This window comes from Bombina bombina, chromosome 6, assembly GCF_027579735.1.
Source record: "Bombina bombina isolate aBomBom1 chromosome 6, aBomBom1.pri, whole genome shotgun sequence".
Lineage (NCBI taxonomy): Eukaryota > Metazoa > Chordata > Amphibia > Anura > Bombinatoridae > Bombina > Bombina bombina.
In genome coordinates, this window is record NC_069504.1 from 253303519 (window position 1) to 253317629 (window position 14111).

Below are 14111 nucleotides of genomic sequence, written 5' to 3' on the forward strand. Positions count from 1 at the left end.
GCAACCCAAGAAGCCCGCTGCTGCTACCAGGACAGCATGAAGGTGCGGCCCCCGATCCGTGACCGGATCTAGTAGGGGGCAAACTTTCTCTCTTTGCCCAGGCGAGATGTTCAGGATACTTGGACACTGGAAATCGTGTCCCAAGGGTATCAGCTGGATTTCAAAAATGATCTCCCAAGGGGGAGGTTTCTTCTTTCACGATTGTCTGTAGACCAGATAAAGAGAGGCGTTCTTACGTTGTGTAAAAGACCTCTTTACTATGGGAGTAATTCGTCCCGTTCCAATACTGGAACAAGGGCAGGGGTTTTACTCAAATCTTTTCGTGGTTCCCAAAAAAGAGGGCACGTTTCGACTTATTTTAGATCTAAAAAGTCTAAACAAGTTTCACAGAGTCCCATCCTTCAAGATGGAGACTATTCGAACAATTCTACCGTTGATCCAGGAGGGTCAATATACGACTACCGTGGACTTGAAGGATGCATATCTTCATATTCCTATCCACAAGGATCATTACCAGTTCCTAAGGTTTACCTTTCTGGACAAACATTTTCAGTTTGTGGCTCTTCCCTTCGGGTTGGCCACAGCACCCAGGATCTTTACAAAGGTTCTAGGGTCTCTTCTGGCGGTTCTCAGACCGCAGGGCATTGCAGTGGCGCCTTATCTGGACGATATTCTTATCCAGGCGCCGTTTTACCATCTGGTCTCATACAGACATGGTTCTGTCCTTTCTGAGGACTCACGGGTGGAAGGTGAATCTAGAAAAGAGTTCATTAATTCCACAGACAAGGGTTCCCTTCTTGGGAACTCTAATAGATTCCATATCTATGAAAATTTTCTTGACGGAGGTCAGAAAGTCAAAGATTCTGAATATATGCCAAGCCCTTCAGTCCAATCGTCGGCCATCAGTGGCTCAGTGCATGGAGGCAATTGGATTGATGGTGGCGGCAAAGGACATCATTCCGTTTGCTCGTTTTCATCTAAGACCACTACAACTGAGCATGCTCAGGCAGTGGAATGGAGATTATGCAAATTTGTCTCCTCAGATCTGGATCCGGAAACAAGAGACTCTCTTCTTTGGTGGTTATTGCCGGATCATCTGTCCGAAGGGACGTGCTTCCGCAGACCCTCATGGGTGATTGTGACAACGGACGCCAGCCTACTAGGTTGGGGTGCAGTCTGGAATTCCCTGAAGGCTCAGGGTGTGTGGACTCGGTCGGAGTCTCTTCTTCCAATCAATACTCTGGAATTGAGAGCAATATTCAATGTGCTTCAGGCGTGGCCTCAGTTGGCTTCGGCCAAATTCATCTGCTTTCAGTCAGACATCATCACGACTGTGGCTTACATCAATCATCAGGGAGGAACAAGAAGTTCCTTAGCGATGACAGAAGTATCCAAGATAATTCGGTGGGCGGAGACTCACTCTTGTTATCTGTCAGCAATCTACATCCCAGGAGTGGACAACTGGGAAGCAGACTTTTTAAGCAGACAGACGTTCCATCCGGGGGAGTGGGAACTCCATCCGGAGGTCTTTGCCACCCTGATTCTCAAAATGGTCAGACCGGAGTTGTATCTGATGGCGTCTCGTCAGAATGCCAAGCTCCCGAGATACAGATCCAGGTCAAGGGATCCTCAGGCCGAACTGACAGATGCCTTGGTTGTTCAGCCTAGCTTATGCGTTTCCACCGTTTACTCTCCTTCCCCGGGTGATTGCTCGGATCAAACAGGAGAGGGCTTCAGTAATTCTAATCGCGCCTGCGTGGCCTCGCAGGACTTGGTATGCTGATCTAGTGGACATGTCCTCTCTGCCACCGTGGAAGCTTCCATTGAGGCAGGACATTCTCATTCAGGGACCCTTCCAACACCCAAACCTAGTTTCTCTGCAACTGACTGCTTGGACATTGAACGCTTGATTTTATCTAAGCGGGGGTTCTCTTATTCGGTCATTGATACTTTGATTCAGACACATAAGCCTGTTACTAGAAGGATCTACCATAAGATATGACATAAATATCTTTATTGGTGCGAATACAAGGGCTACTCATGGAGTAGAGTTAGGATTCTGTCTTTTCTCCAGGAAGGATTGGAGAAAGGGTTATCAGCGAGTTCCTTAAAGGGACAAATCTCTGCTTTGTCAACTTTGCTACACAAACGTTTGGCAGATGTTCCAGACGTTCAGTCTTTTTGTCAGGCTCTAACCAGAATCAAGCCTGTGTTTAGACCAATTGCTCCACCCTGGAGTTTGAATTTAGTTCTTAATGTTCTTCAAGGGGTTCCGTTTGAACCCATGCATTCCATAGATATTAAGTTGTTATCTTGGAAAGTTTTATTTTTGGTTGCTATTTCTTATGCTCGTAGAGTTTCTGAGCTTTCAGCATTACAATGTGACTCACCTTATCTTCCATTCTGATAAGGTGGTTTTACGTACCAAACTTGGCTTCCTTCCTAAGGTTGTTTCTAATAAGAATATTAATCAGGAAGTTGTTGTTCCTTCCTTATGTCCTAATCCTTCTAAGAAGGAGCGTCTGTTGCATAACTTGGACGTGGTCCGTGCCCTGAAGTTTTACTTGCAGGCGACTAAAGAATTTCATCAATCATCTTCATTATTTGTTGTTTTTTCTGGAAAGCGTAGGGGCCAGAAAGCTATGGCTACCACTCTTTCTTTTTGGCTGAAGAGTATCATTCGCCTGGCATATGAGACTGCTGGACAGCAGCCTTCGGAAAGGATTACGGCTCATTCTACTAGGGCTGTGGCTTCCTCATGGGCATTTAAAAATGATGCTTCTGTTGAACAGATTTGCAAGGCTGCAACTTGGTCGTCTCTTCACACTTTTTCCAAATTTTCCAAATTTTATACTTTTGCTTCTTCTGAAGCTGGTTTTGGGAGAAAGGTTCTTCAAGCAGTGGTGCCTTCCGTTTAGGTTCCTGTCTTGTCCCTCCCTTTCATCCATGTCCTGTAGCTTTGGTATTGTATCCCACAAGTAAGGATGAAATACGTGGACTCGTCATATCTTGTAAAAGAAAAGGACATTTATGCTTACCTGATAAATGTATTTCTTGAACGATATGACGAGTCCACGGCCCACCCTGTCATTTCTAAGACAGATATGTACTTATTTTTCTTAAACTTCAGTAACCTCTGCACCTTTGGCTTTTCCTTTCTCTTCCTAACTTTGGTAGAATGTCTGCAGGGGGAGGGAAGGGCTGTAGCTATATATACAGCTCTGCTGTGGTGCTCTTTGCCACTTCCTGCTAGCAGGTTTAATCCCACAAGTAAGGATGATATCCGTGGACTTGTCATATCGTAAAAGAAATAAATAAATTTATCAGGCAAGCATAAATTTCCTTTTTTTCCCCTGAGTCCAAGCTTCTGGCACTTCCTTCCAAGAGTAATACCTTGTTAGGTCCTGTTTGTTAAGATAAGATGAAAGACCTGAAGGAGTTGCCCTCAATTCTGGTTCCGACCAAGTGGGGGGTTGGTTCTCTCATGTTTGTCTTCAAACATAGATTTGAGATGTCCCTGATAGGCTGCAGTCATAATATTTCAGGGTTAATAATAGACTTGATGTCTTTCCTTTGAGAGGCAGGTTACTTCTCTCTCATTTATCTGCAGATCAGATAAAAAGAGAGGCGTTCTTGAAATGTGTACAGGATCTTTCCTCCCTGGGAGTTATAGTTCCAGTGCCAGTACTTGAACTGGGTCTAGGTGTCTATTCCAATCGGTTTGTTGTTCCCAAGAAAGAGGGATTTTTCCGACCTATTCTAAACCTAAGTGTCTAAACAAGTTTCTCAGAGTATCGTCCATCGACAGAGAAACTATGCGTTCCATTCTTCCTAATGCGCCCCGATCTTGTCTGATCTCGGAAGCTAAGCAGGGTCGGCCTGGTTAGTACTTGGATGGAAGTCCGCCTGGGAATACCATGCTTTAAACGTACATAGACCTGAGGGAATAAGGTTTTTCATGAATTTGTTTCACTTAATGTTCCTATTCTGGGATTTTTGCAGATTTGAGATTCGACTGTTAGGACGAACACTTTCAGTTTGTGGCTTTTCCGTTTGTCCTTGCCACAGCTCCCAGAATTTTCTCAAAGGTTCTGGGGGATCTCTTGGCAGTGATCCGGTCTCTGGGAATTGCAGGGGCGCCCTACCTGGACGACATATTGGTTCAGGCGCCTTCTTTTCACAAGCAAACTATCACACAGAGGTCTTGTTGTCCTTTCTACGTTCACACGGATGGGTAGTGCTTCTGGGAAAGGGTTCCCTTGTTTCAGCTACAAGGGTAGCTTTCTTAGGGATCATAATAATTTCCCTATCGATGACCATATTTGCGACAGAGGATAGAAGATCCGGAATTCTTGCCTCTTTACAGTCTTCTGTTCGGACATCAGTGGTTCAATGTATGGCGATAATTGGTCTGATGGTTGCTTTCATGGACAAGCATTCCTTTTGCTTGTTTCCATTTGAGAGCTCTGCAGTCTTGCATGCTCAGTCAATGGAACGGGGACCATGCGGATCTGTCTCAGAGGATAGATCTAGCTCAGTTGACAGTCTCTCTCCCGTGGTGATTTTCTCAGGAACATCTGTCTCAGGGAACATGCTTTCGGAGACCTTCCTGGGTGATTGTGACCATGGATGCCAGCCTGCTGGGCTCGGGAGCAGTCTGGGACTCGTTAAAGGCGCAGGGACTTTGGACTCAGGAGAAGTTTGCTCTTCCCGTAAACATCTTGGAGTTGGGAGCAATTTACAATGCTCTGATGGCTTGGCCTCAACTGTCCTTAGCCCGATTTATCAGGTTCCAGTCAGACATCGGAACCTCTGTGGCTTACATCAACCACCTGGAAGGAACTCAGAGTTCCTTAGCCATGAAGGAGGTGGCTCGAATTATTCAGTGGGCGGAAGCTCACGATTGCTGTCTATATGCCATTCTCATTCCAGGAGTAGACAACTGGAAAGCGGATTTTCTGAGCAGTCATATTTTTTTACCCGGGGGAGTAGCAACTCCACCTGGAGGTGTTTTCCATCTTTACACTCAGATGGGGGGGTCTGATGGAGTCTCGGCAGCATGCCAAGCTTCCAAGTTAAGGTTCAAGGGATCCACAGGCCGCTCTGATAGGGTCTCTATCCCTTGGGATTTCAGGCTGGGTTACCTGTTTCCTCCGTTTGCTCTCCTTCCACGAGTCATTGCTCGTAGCACACAGGAGAGAGCGTTGGTGATTCTAATGACCCTTACGTGGCCTCGCAGGATCTGGTATGCAGACCTAGTGGAGATGTTGTCTCTCCCACCTTGGAGACTGTCTCTGAGGAAGGACCTTCTGATTGGGGTCTCTTCCTTTATCCAAATCTCGTTTCTCTTAAGCTGACTGCTTGGAGTTTGAACGCTTAGTCCTGTCTAAGCATGGTTTTTCTGAGTCGGTCATTGAGACCATGATTCAGGCTCGCAAGCCTGTTACTAGAAAGATTTACCATAAACTATGGCACAAATATCTTTCTTGGTGTGAATCCAAGGGCGGCTACTCTTGAAGTAGGGTCAGGATTCCTAAGATTTGTCCTTTCTCCAGGAAGGTCTGGAGAAGTGTTTGTCAATCAGTACTGTGAAGGGTCAGATTTCTGCACTACCTTTTTGGCCTCTTAAGCGTCTGACGAACATGCCAGATGTGCAATCTTTTTGTTAGGCCTTGGTCAGAATCAGGCCTGTGTTTAAGTCTGTTACTCCTCATTGGAGCCTTAACCTTGTTTTCAAGGTTTTTGCAGCTGGCTTCTTTTTGAGCCATTGCATTCTATAGATATTAGATTGTTATCTTGGAAAGTTTTGTTTCTTGTTGCTATCTCTTCTGCTTGGAGAATCTCGGAACTCTCAGCTTGCAGTGTGATTCGCCTTATCTTATCTTTCTTGCCGATAAGGTGGTTCTTTGTTCTAAGTTAGGTTTCCTTCCTAAAAGTGATTTCGGACAGAAATATTAATCAGGAAATTGTTGTTCCTTCTCTATGTCCTAGTCCTTATAATAAGGAGCGTTTGTTGCACAACTTGGATGTTGTGCGTGTTTTTTATTTTCAGGCGTCTAGGATTTTCGCCAGTCTTCTGCCCTATTAGTTTATTTCTCTGGGAAACGTGAGGGTCAGAAAGTTTACTTCTTTCCCTCTGGTTGAGTAGTTTAATTTGTTTTGCTGCTGGTAAGCAGCCTCCTGAGAGCATTACGGCTCATTCCACTACAGCTGTTTCTTCTTCTTTGGGTTTCAAAAATGGAGCTTCTGTAGAACAAATTTGCAAGGCTGCAACTTTGTCTTCTCTGTATACTTTTTCCAAATTTGATACTTTTGTCTCGGCTGAGGTTTCTTTTGGGAGAAAGGTTCTTCAAGCGGTGGTGCCTTCTCTTTAGGTCTGCCTGTCTTGTCCCTCTATTCATCTGTGTCCTCTATTCATCTGTGTCCTCTAGCTTGGGAATTGATTCCCAACAGTAATTGATGAATCCGTGGACTCACCATATCTTAGGAAAGAAAACAAGATTTATGCTTACCTGATAAATCTATTTCTTTCCGGATATGGTGAGTCCACGGCCACTCCCTTTATTTTAAGATGGTTATTTTTTTTACTGAATCTCAGGCACACCTACACCTTGTGTTTCTCCTTTTTTCTCCATTTACCTTTGGTCGAATGATTGGGGTTTGTGGGAAGGGGAGTGATACTTAACAGCTTGGCTGTGGTGCTCTTTGCCGCCTCCTGCTGCTGGCCAGGAGTGATATTCCCAATAGTAATTGGTGAATTTGTGGACTCGCCATATCCGGAAAGAAATATATTTATCAGGTAAGCATAAACCTTGTTTTTTACTTTCAGAATAATTTGTTTATGAATGTCTCTTTAATTTATTTTAAGCACTCCTGTATCTACATTGAATTTTTTTTTTTGGGATTAAAATAGTTTTTTTTTATTTTTTTATATTTTATCCTTACAGTACATCTACTGAGTGCTTAGATTCATCTTTAAATGTTTTATCCCGAGCACTGGAACATAACAGGGAGAACCCAGAGATTTGGAGTCATTACCTCAAACTCTTTTCTAAACGAGGATCTGGTGAAGAAGTTCAAGAGATGTGTGAGATGGCTGTAGAATATGCTCCTTCATATCAAATTTGGTGGACTGTGAGTTTTAATCGAAAATATTTGATTATTGCAAACTTTTCTGTTTTTAACCTTCTTCATCACTTTTGGGTTAATATCAAGCCACCACTTTGAGTTCATGTCTCTAAGTTTCTGCTTTCTCCATTTTTTTTTTCTGGCCTGATTCAGATATATGTTAAAAAATATGGGTAAAAAAAATCCAATTTCCTTTTAACAATGATCTAGTGCTCTAAAACATATTTGCAAAACTACTGCCAAATATGCTTACCTAGGTATTCTCTTCATAAAAGAATACTATTAGTTATGAAAATTGGTAACTTTTTTTAAAAAAAATATTGTATGTTCTTTTTGTTTATTGAAAAAATTGTTTCATGTCACTTTAAAACAAGCATTGGAATCAGAGACCCCCTTCTCTTTTTGTCTACATATTGCTTTCTCCAGTTTTTTTTTTAAGGTTTCTGTTTGGAAGGTACTAAAATTAACAATGATTCAGATAGAGCTTGCATTTCTAAACTTGTTTCTATTTACTTCGATTAGCTGTTTTTTGGCACCCTTAATTGAAAAGCATACCTAGATAGGCTAAAGAGCAACAGTGCACTACTGATAAGTGGCTGCACGTATGTCTTTTGTCATTGACTCACCCATTGTATCCAGTACAAAGTTTAAAGGGACATAATACTCATATGCTAAATCACTTGAAACTGATGCAGTATAACTGTAAAAAGCTGACAGGAAAACATTGCCTAAGCATCTCTATGTAAAAAATTAAGATATTTTACCTCACATTCTCCTTAGCGCAGCAGAGTAAGTTTTGTGTAAAAAGTTATACTCAGCTGCTGCCCAGCTGCAGGTAAAAAAAAATTAGCGGCCCCGGGACAGACATACTGATATGCTGCTTAGAAGTCCTTTACAATGGGATGTGGCTACTGAGGAACTTTTGAGGTAAAATATCTTTCTTTTTTACATAGAGATGTTCAGGTGATATTTTCTAGTCAGCTTTTTATAGCTATGCTGCATCACTTTCAAGTGTTTCAACATTTCAGTATTATGGCCCTTTAAGTACAAACAATTGTGGTAGATGAGATTGAACAAGAGGTAGTTGTGTTCCTGCCTTTCTCCAAGAGGATGGCAAGCTATTAATGTGTTGTTATTTGTGGTTTTAAAGTGACATTAAACTCAATTTCATTCCCCATGGAGAAAAAAGCAAAATAACTTTTTGCCTGCTATTTCTGAAAATTACCTATTTTTCATGGTTCAGATAGAGCATGCAACTTTAAACCATTTTCTAATTTACTTCTATTAATTTTTCTTCCTGCTCTTGGTATCTTTTGTTGAAAAGCAGGGACGTGTGCTTAGGAACCTGCCCTTTTCTAGAGCACTATAAGGCAGACAGTTTTGCAAGAATTTTAACCATTTACAAGAGAACTAGATGTCAGCACTATTTCCTGCCATGTAGTGCTCTGTATGCCTACCTAGGTATCTCTTCAAAACAGAATATCATGGGAAAGAAGCAAATTTGATAATATAAGTAATTTGTAAACCTTTTTTAAAATGCTATGCTCTGAATCACAAAATAAAACTTTTGTTTTTCATATCCCTTTAAAGGTGCAATTTTCAGATAATATATGTCTTGGCTAGTCTTATTTTATAATTGATTTGTTATTTTGAATTAGATTTGTGCATTCGGATGCTTTGTTAGTATCAGAATGCGAAGGAAGGTGGCTGCTCGCGGCATTCAGCTCTTTTCAGGGCCAAATTTCTGTTTGTGAAAGTGCAAAACTTAGTGTTCGATAGTAACGAATATACAAATACACATATCTATTGAAAATGAAAGTAATAATTAAAACCTTGAATTTCAGTTCTCTGCTATATAATTGTGCAGTACAAAATGTTTACAATATTAATTTCATTATTTATTTTGCACTCTCTTCTTGTAATTATGGAAGCAGTTTTTCTTTCCAATGGCATGGAGAGTCCACAAAACAATTCAATTACTAGTTGGAATTCAACTCCTGGCCACCAGGTGGAGGCAAAGAACACCCCAGGAGAGAGCTGTTAAGTATCACTCCCACTTCCCATAAACCCCCAGTCATTCTTTGCCTCATGCATCGGTTGGATGTGCAAAGGTGTCTGAAGATATTTAATCTTTTATTGGTAGTTTCCCTGCAAGCAAGGAATGGGTCTATGCTGTATCCATGTCAGTCTCTTTAGTAAGAGTAATGGTGGCTTTTAGCAGTTAGAAGACGGCGAGGTAGTTATTGCTTACCTTCTAACATTTATGCTACCCCTTTATAGGAAACCAGGGTTGATTACTCTGTTTTTCTTTTATCATCATGTCATCTGTCAGAGGTCGTCTGAGTCTGGCATACCTGAGATGCTGCTCCTGCCTGCCCTGCAGCTGAAGCTCTAAAGGTAAGTGCTTATCCCCTTCTAGGTTAGAAGGCCCTAGCACTTTGGGGGTTAATCCCCTCTTTTTATCAATGGTGTATGATGACCGTTAAAATCTCGTCAAGGTTGGGATTTTTTTGAAAGGGCAGAGGTACAGGGCTCTATGACTGGGTTAAACCAATTGTGTGGGCACAAGGTGTCTCTAAGTTAGTCCTCAAGGGGAGAAATTATTTTTTAAAGGCAAAGACACCCCAGCCAAAGGCTTAAATACCTCCCCCACTTCCCTCATCCCTCAGTCATTCTTTGCCTTTCCTCACAGGACGGCAGAGAAGTGCCAAAAATCAGAGTAGTCTCTTATTGAGGGTAGTACTCTTCTCATTGGGACTGGAGTTTTAAGTAATCTTGTCAGCCTCTCAGTGAGAACCTGGCGAAAGTTAGTCCGGAGATGCAGGGAGAGACTTTCTGTGAAACCACCCCGACTCATTAACAGCTCAACAAGCAATCAGCGTTGACTAGTTACACTGCCTTTTTCTGCACTCCAGTTCATGTCAGGAGCAAGGCTACTAACCTGTCACACTTGAAGGGCCGTGTTCCTGTTCCACAGTGTAGATTCAGGTAAGAATTAATTTTTTTTACATAATGATATCACGGAAGATAGGGTCACAGTGTGACACCTTTTATCATGGGTTAATATTCCTGGAAATGGGATTATTGAACAGGGGGGGTTTATAAACGATATTGTTTGTCATTGCTGCGTTATGTGCAAGATGAGGCTCTGGCAATGTGTGGAACTTTCAGGTTATTTTCGGGAGTATTGCGCGGCCCTTTTTTGGCGCGTTTTTCTTCTTAGTGCAGGGGCGGTCCTGCCAGGCATTCCATGTGACCGGGTGTGGCTATCTCTCTTCCTCTGTTGATCAGTGGCGCAGGAGACGAAACGTTTTCTGTAGTCCGGGTCATAGGAGGTGGCGAGTGCCCTGGCCATTGGAGGTTACAAAGGTGCCTATTTATTAAGTTAATCAGTGCGTAATAACAGCGCAAGCTATGGAGGACTGACTCGTTAAAGGGTTCTCCCTCTTTAACAAGGTCTCATTCATGTGTTTATTGTGAGGAGGTTCTGGTAGAACAGCCTGCTCAACTATGTTCCACATGCCTTAATAAAGTTACGACATCTAAAAGTAAACGGATGTCTAGTACTACTGGGCAATCCACCATCCACTTCTGAGGGTTTCCCATCCCGTGAGGTGCGTTCCCTGCATTCATTTCCAATTGCACATGCAGCGCCCTAGGGTCCAACCATTACTCCTGCTGGAGAGATTCGTTGGCCGTCAGATCTTGCGGATCAACTGCATGCCTTACCACGTTCTGCTAGGCGCAAGCATAGGGCGGACCCCAGGGGTTGTCTACGCCTATGGAATATCAGAGGCGTTATAAGATGACGAGGCCCACTCCAACTCTTCGGAAGAGGCCCCTTCTGAGTCGGAGTCCGTGTCATCTAAATCTCCGGCTGCGTAGGAGCCTGAATTTAGATTTAGGATAGAGAATTTGTGCTTTTTGCTGTAGCAAGTGCTTGCTACTCTGGTGGTTCTGGAACTGAAGCTTCTGGAGGAACCTGCGATTCCTAAGCTAGATGAGGTATATGAGGACAGGGTGGTGCCTCAGGACTTCCCGGTTCCTGTTAAGATGGCTAATATTATTAAGAATGAATGGAAGCGATTAGGTTCTTCCTTTTCCCCTTCTTCTTCTTCCTTTAAGACACTCTTCCCCGTCCCGGACTCTCAGCTTGAGCCTAAGGTGGATGGTGCTATCTCCACGCTCGCAAAGCGGACAACTATTCCCCTTGAAGATAGTTTGTCGTTTAAAGAGCCCGTGGATATAAAGTTACCATGTTAAGGAAGATCTTTCAACGCACAGGGTTTGTTTTTCAGCCGGCAGCGGCCGTAGCCACAACATATTAGTGTGAATCCCTGTGTGAAATGGTTGAGGGGGAGACTTCCATCGAAGAGGTACAGGATAAGATTAAGGCGCTGAAGATTGCCAATTTCATCTGTGATGCCAATATGCAAATTAGTTGCCTAAACGCTAAGGTGTCAGGTTTTCTTTCATGTAATTAGCAAGAGTCCATGAGCTAGTGACGTATGGGATATACATTCCTACCAGGAGGGGCAAAGTTTCCCAAACCTCAAAATGCCTATAAATACACCCCTCACCACACCCACAATTCAGTTTTACAAACTTTGCCTCCTATGGAGGTGGTGAAGTAAGTTTGTGCTAGATTCTACGTTGATATGCGCTCCGCAGCAAGTTGGAGCCCGGTTTTCCTCTCAGCGTGCAGTGAATGTCAGAGGGATGTGAGGAGAGTATTGCCTATTTGAATGCAGTGATCTCCTTCTACGGGGTCTATTTCATAGGTTCTCTGTTATCGGTCGTAGAGATTCATCTCTTACCTCCCTTTTCAGATCGACGATATACTTTTATTTATATACCATTACCTCTGCTGATTTTCGTTTCAGTACTGGTTTGGCTTTCTACAAACATGTAGATGAGTGTCCTGGGGTAAGTAAATCTTATTTTCTGTGACACTCTAAGCTATGGTTGGGCACTTTATTTATAAAGTTCTAAATATATGTATTCAAACATTTATTTGCCTTGACTCAGGATGTTCAACATTCCTTATTTTCAGACAGTCAGTTTCATATTTGGGATAATGCATTTGAATCAATCATTTTTTCTTACCTTAAAAAATGTGACTCTTTTTTTTTCCCTGTGGGCTGTTAGGCTCGCGGGGGCTGAAAATGCTTCATTTTATTGCGTCATTCTTGGCGCGGACTTTTTTGGCGCAAAAAATCTTTTCTGTTTCCGGCGTCATACGTGTCGCCGGAAGTTGTGTCATTTTTTTGACGTCCTTTTGCGCCAAAAATGTCGGCGTTCCGGATGTGGCGTCATTTTTGGCGCCTAAATGCTTTTTGGCGCCAAAAATGACGCCACATCCGGAACGCTAAAAAAAAAAAATATGGGCGTCGCTTTTGTCTCCACATTATTTCAGACTGATTTTTTCTTTGCTTCTGGTTACTAGAAGCTTGTTTATTGGCATTTTTTCCCATTCCTGAAACTGTCCTTTAAGGAATTTGATCAATTTTGCTTTATATGTTGTTTTTTCTCTTACATATTGCAAGATGTCTCACGTTGCATCTGAGTCAGAAGATACTTCAGGAAAATCGCTGTCTAGTGCTGGAACTACCAAAGCTAAGTGTATCTGCTGTAAACTTTTGGTAGCTATTCCTCCGGCTGTTGTTTGTATTAATTGTCATGACAAACTTGTTAAAGCAGATAATATTTCCTTTAGTAATGTACCATTGCCTGTTGCAGTTCCCTCAACATCTAAGGTGCAGAATGTTCCTGATAACATAAGAGATTTTGTTTCTGAATCCATCAAGAAGGCTATGTCTGTTATTTCTCCTTCTAGTAAACATAAAACATCTTTTAAAACTTCTCTCTCTACAGATGAATTTTTAAATGAACATCATCATTCTGATTCTGATGACTCTTCTGGTTCAGAGGATTCTGTCTCAAAGATTGATGCTGATAAATCTTCATATTTATTTAAAATGGAATTTATTCGTTCTTTACTTAAAGAAGTACTAATTGCTTTAGAAATAGAGGATTCTGGTCCTCTTGATACTAATTCTAAACGTTTAGATAAGGTGTTTAAATCTCCTGTGGTTATTCCAGAAGTTTTTCCTGTTCCCAATGCTATTTCTGAAGTAATTTCCAGAGAATGGGATAAATTGGGTAATTCATTTACTCCTTCTAAACGTTTTAAGCAATTATATCCTGTGCCGTCTGACAGATTAGAATTTTGGGACAAAATCCCTAAAGTTGATGGGGCTATTTCTACCCTTGCTAAACGTACTACTATTCCTACGTCAGATGGTACTTCGTTTAAAGATCCTTTAGATAGGAAAATTGAATCCTTTCTAAGAAAAGCTTATCTGTGTTCAGGTAATCTTCTTAGACCTGCTATATCTTTGGCTGATGTTGCTGCAGCTTCAACTTTTTGGTTGGAGACTTTAGCGCAACAAGTAACAGATCATGATTCTCATAATATTATTCTTCTTCTTCAGCATGCTAATAATTTTATCTGTGATGCCATTTTTGATATTATCAGAGTTGATGTCAGGTTTATGTCTCTAGCTATTTTAGCTAGAAGAGCTTTATGGCTTAAAACTTGGAATGCTGATATGGCTTCTAAATCAACTCTACTTTCCATTTCTTTCCAGGGTAACAAATTATTTGGTTCTCAGTTGGATTCCATTATCTCAACTATTACTGGTGGGAAAGGAACTTTTTTACCACAGGATAAAAAATCTAAGGGTAAAAACAGGGCTAATAATCGTTTTCGTTCCTTTCGTTTCAACAAAGAACAAAAGCCTGATCCTTCATCCTCAGGAGCAGTTTCAGTTTGGAAACCATCTCCAGTCTGGAATAAATCCAAGCCTTCTAGAAAGGCAAAGCCTGCTTCTAAGTCCACATGAAGGTGCGGCCCTCATTCCAGCTCAGCTGGTAGGGGGCAGGTTACGTTTTTTCAAAGAAATTTGGATCAATTCTGTTCA

General features: G+C 42.0%; 1 protein-coding gene across 3 annotated transcripts in view; it reads left to right on the plus strand.

The window, feature by feature from the left end:
- ZFC3H1 (zinc finger C3H1-type containing) overlaps positions 1–14111 on the plus strand; it is a 635174-nt gene that overhangs the window by 377147 nt on the left and 243916 nt on the right. For all 3 annotated transcript variants that reach the window (XM_053716781.1, XM_053716782.1, XM_053716783.1), the window contains one exon: positions 6948–7134. In XM_053716781.1, the coding sequence (XP_053572756.1) occupies positions 6948–7134 (187 nt within the window). The remainder of the gene's footprint in view (positions 1–6947; positions 7135–14111) is intronic.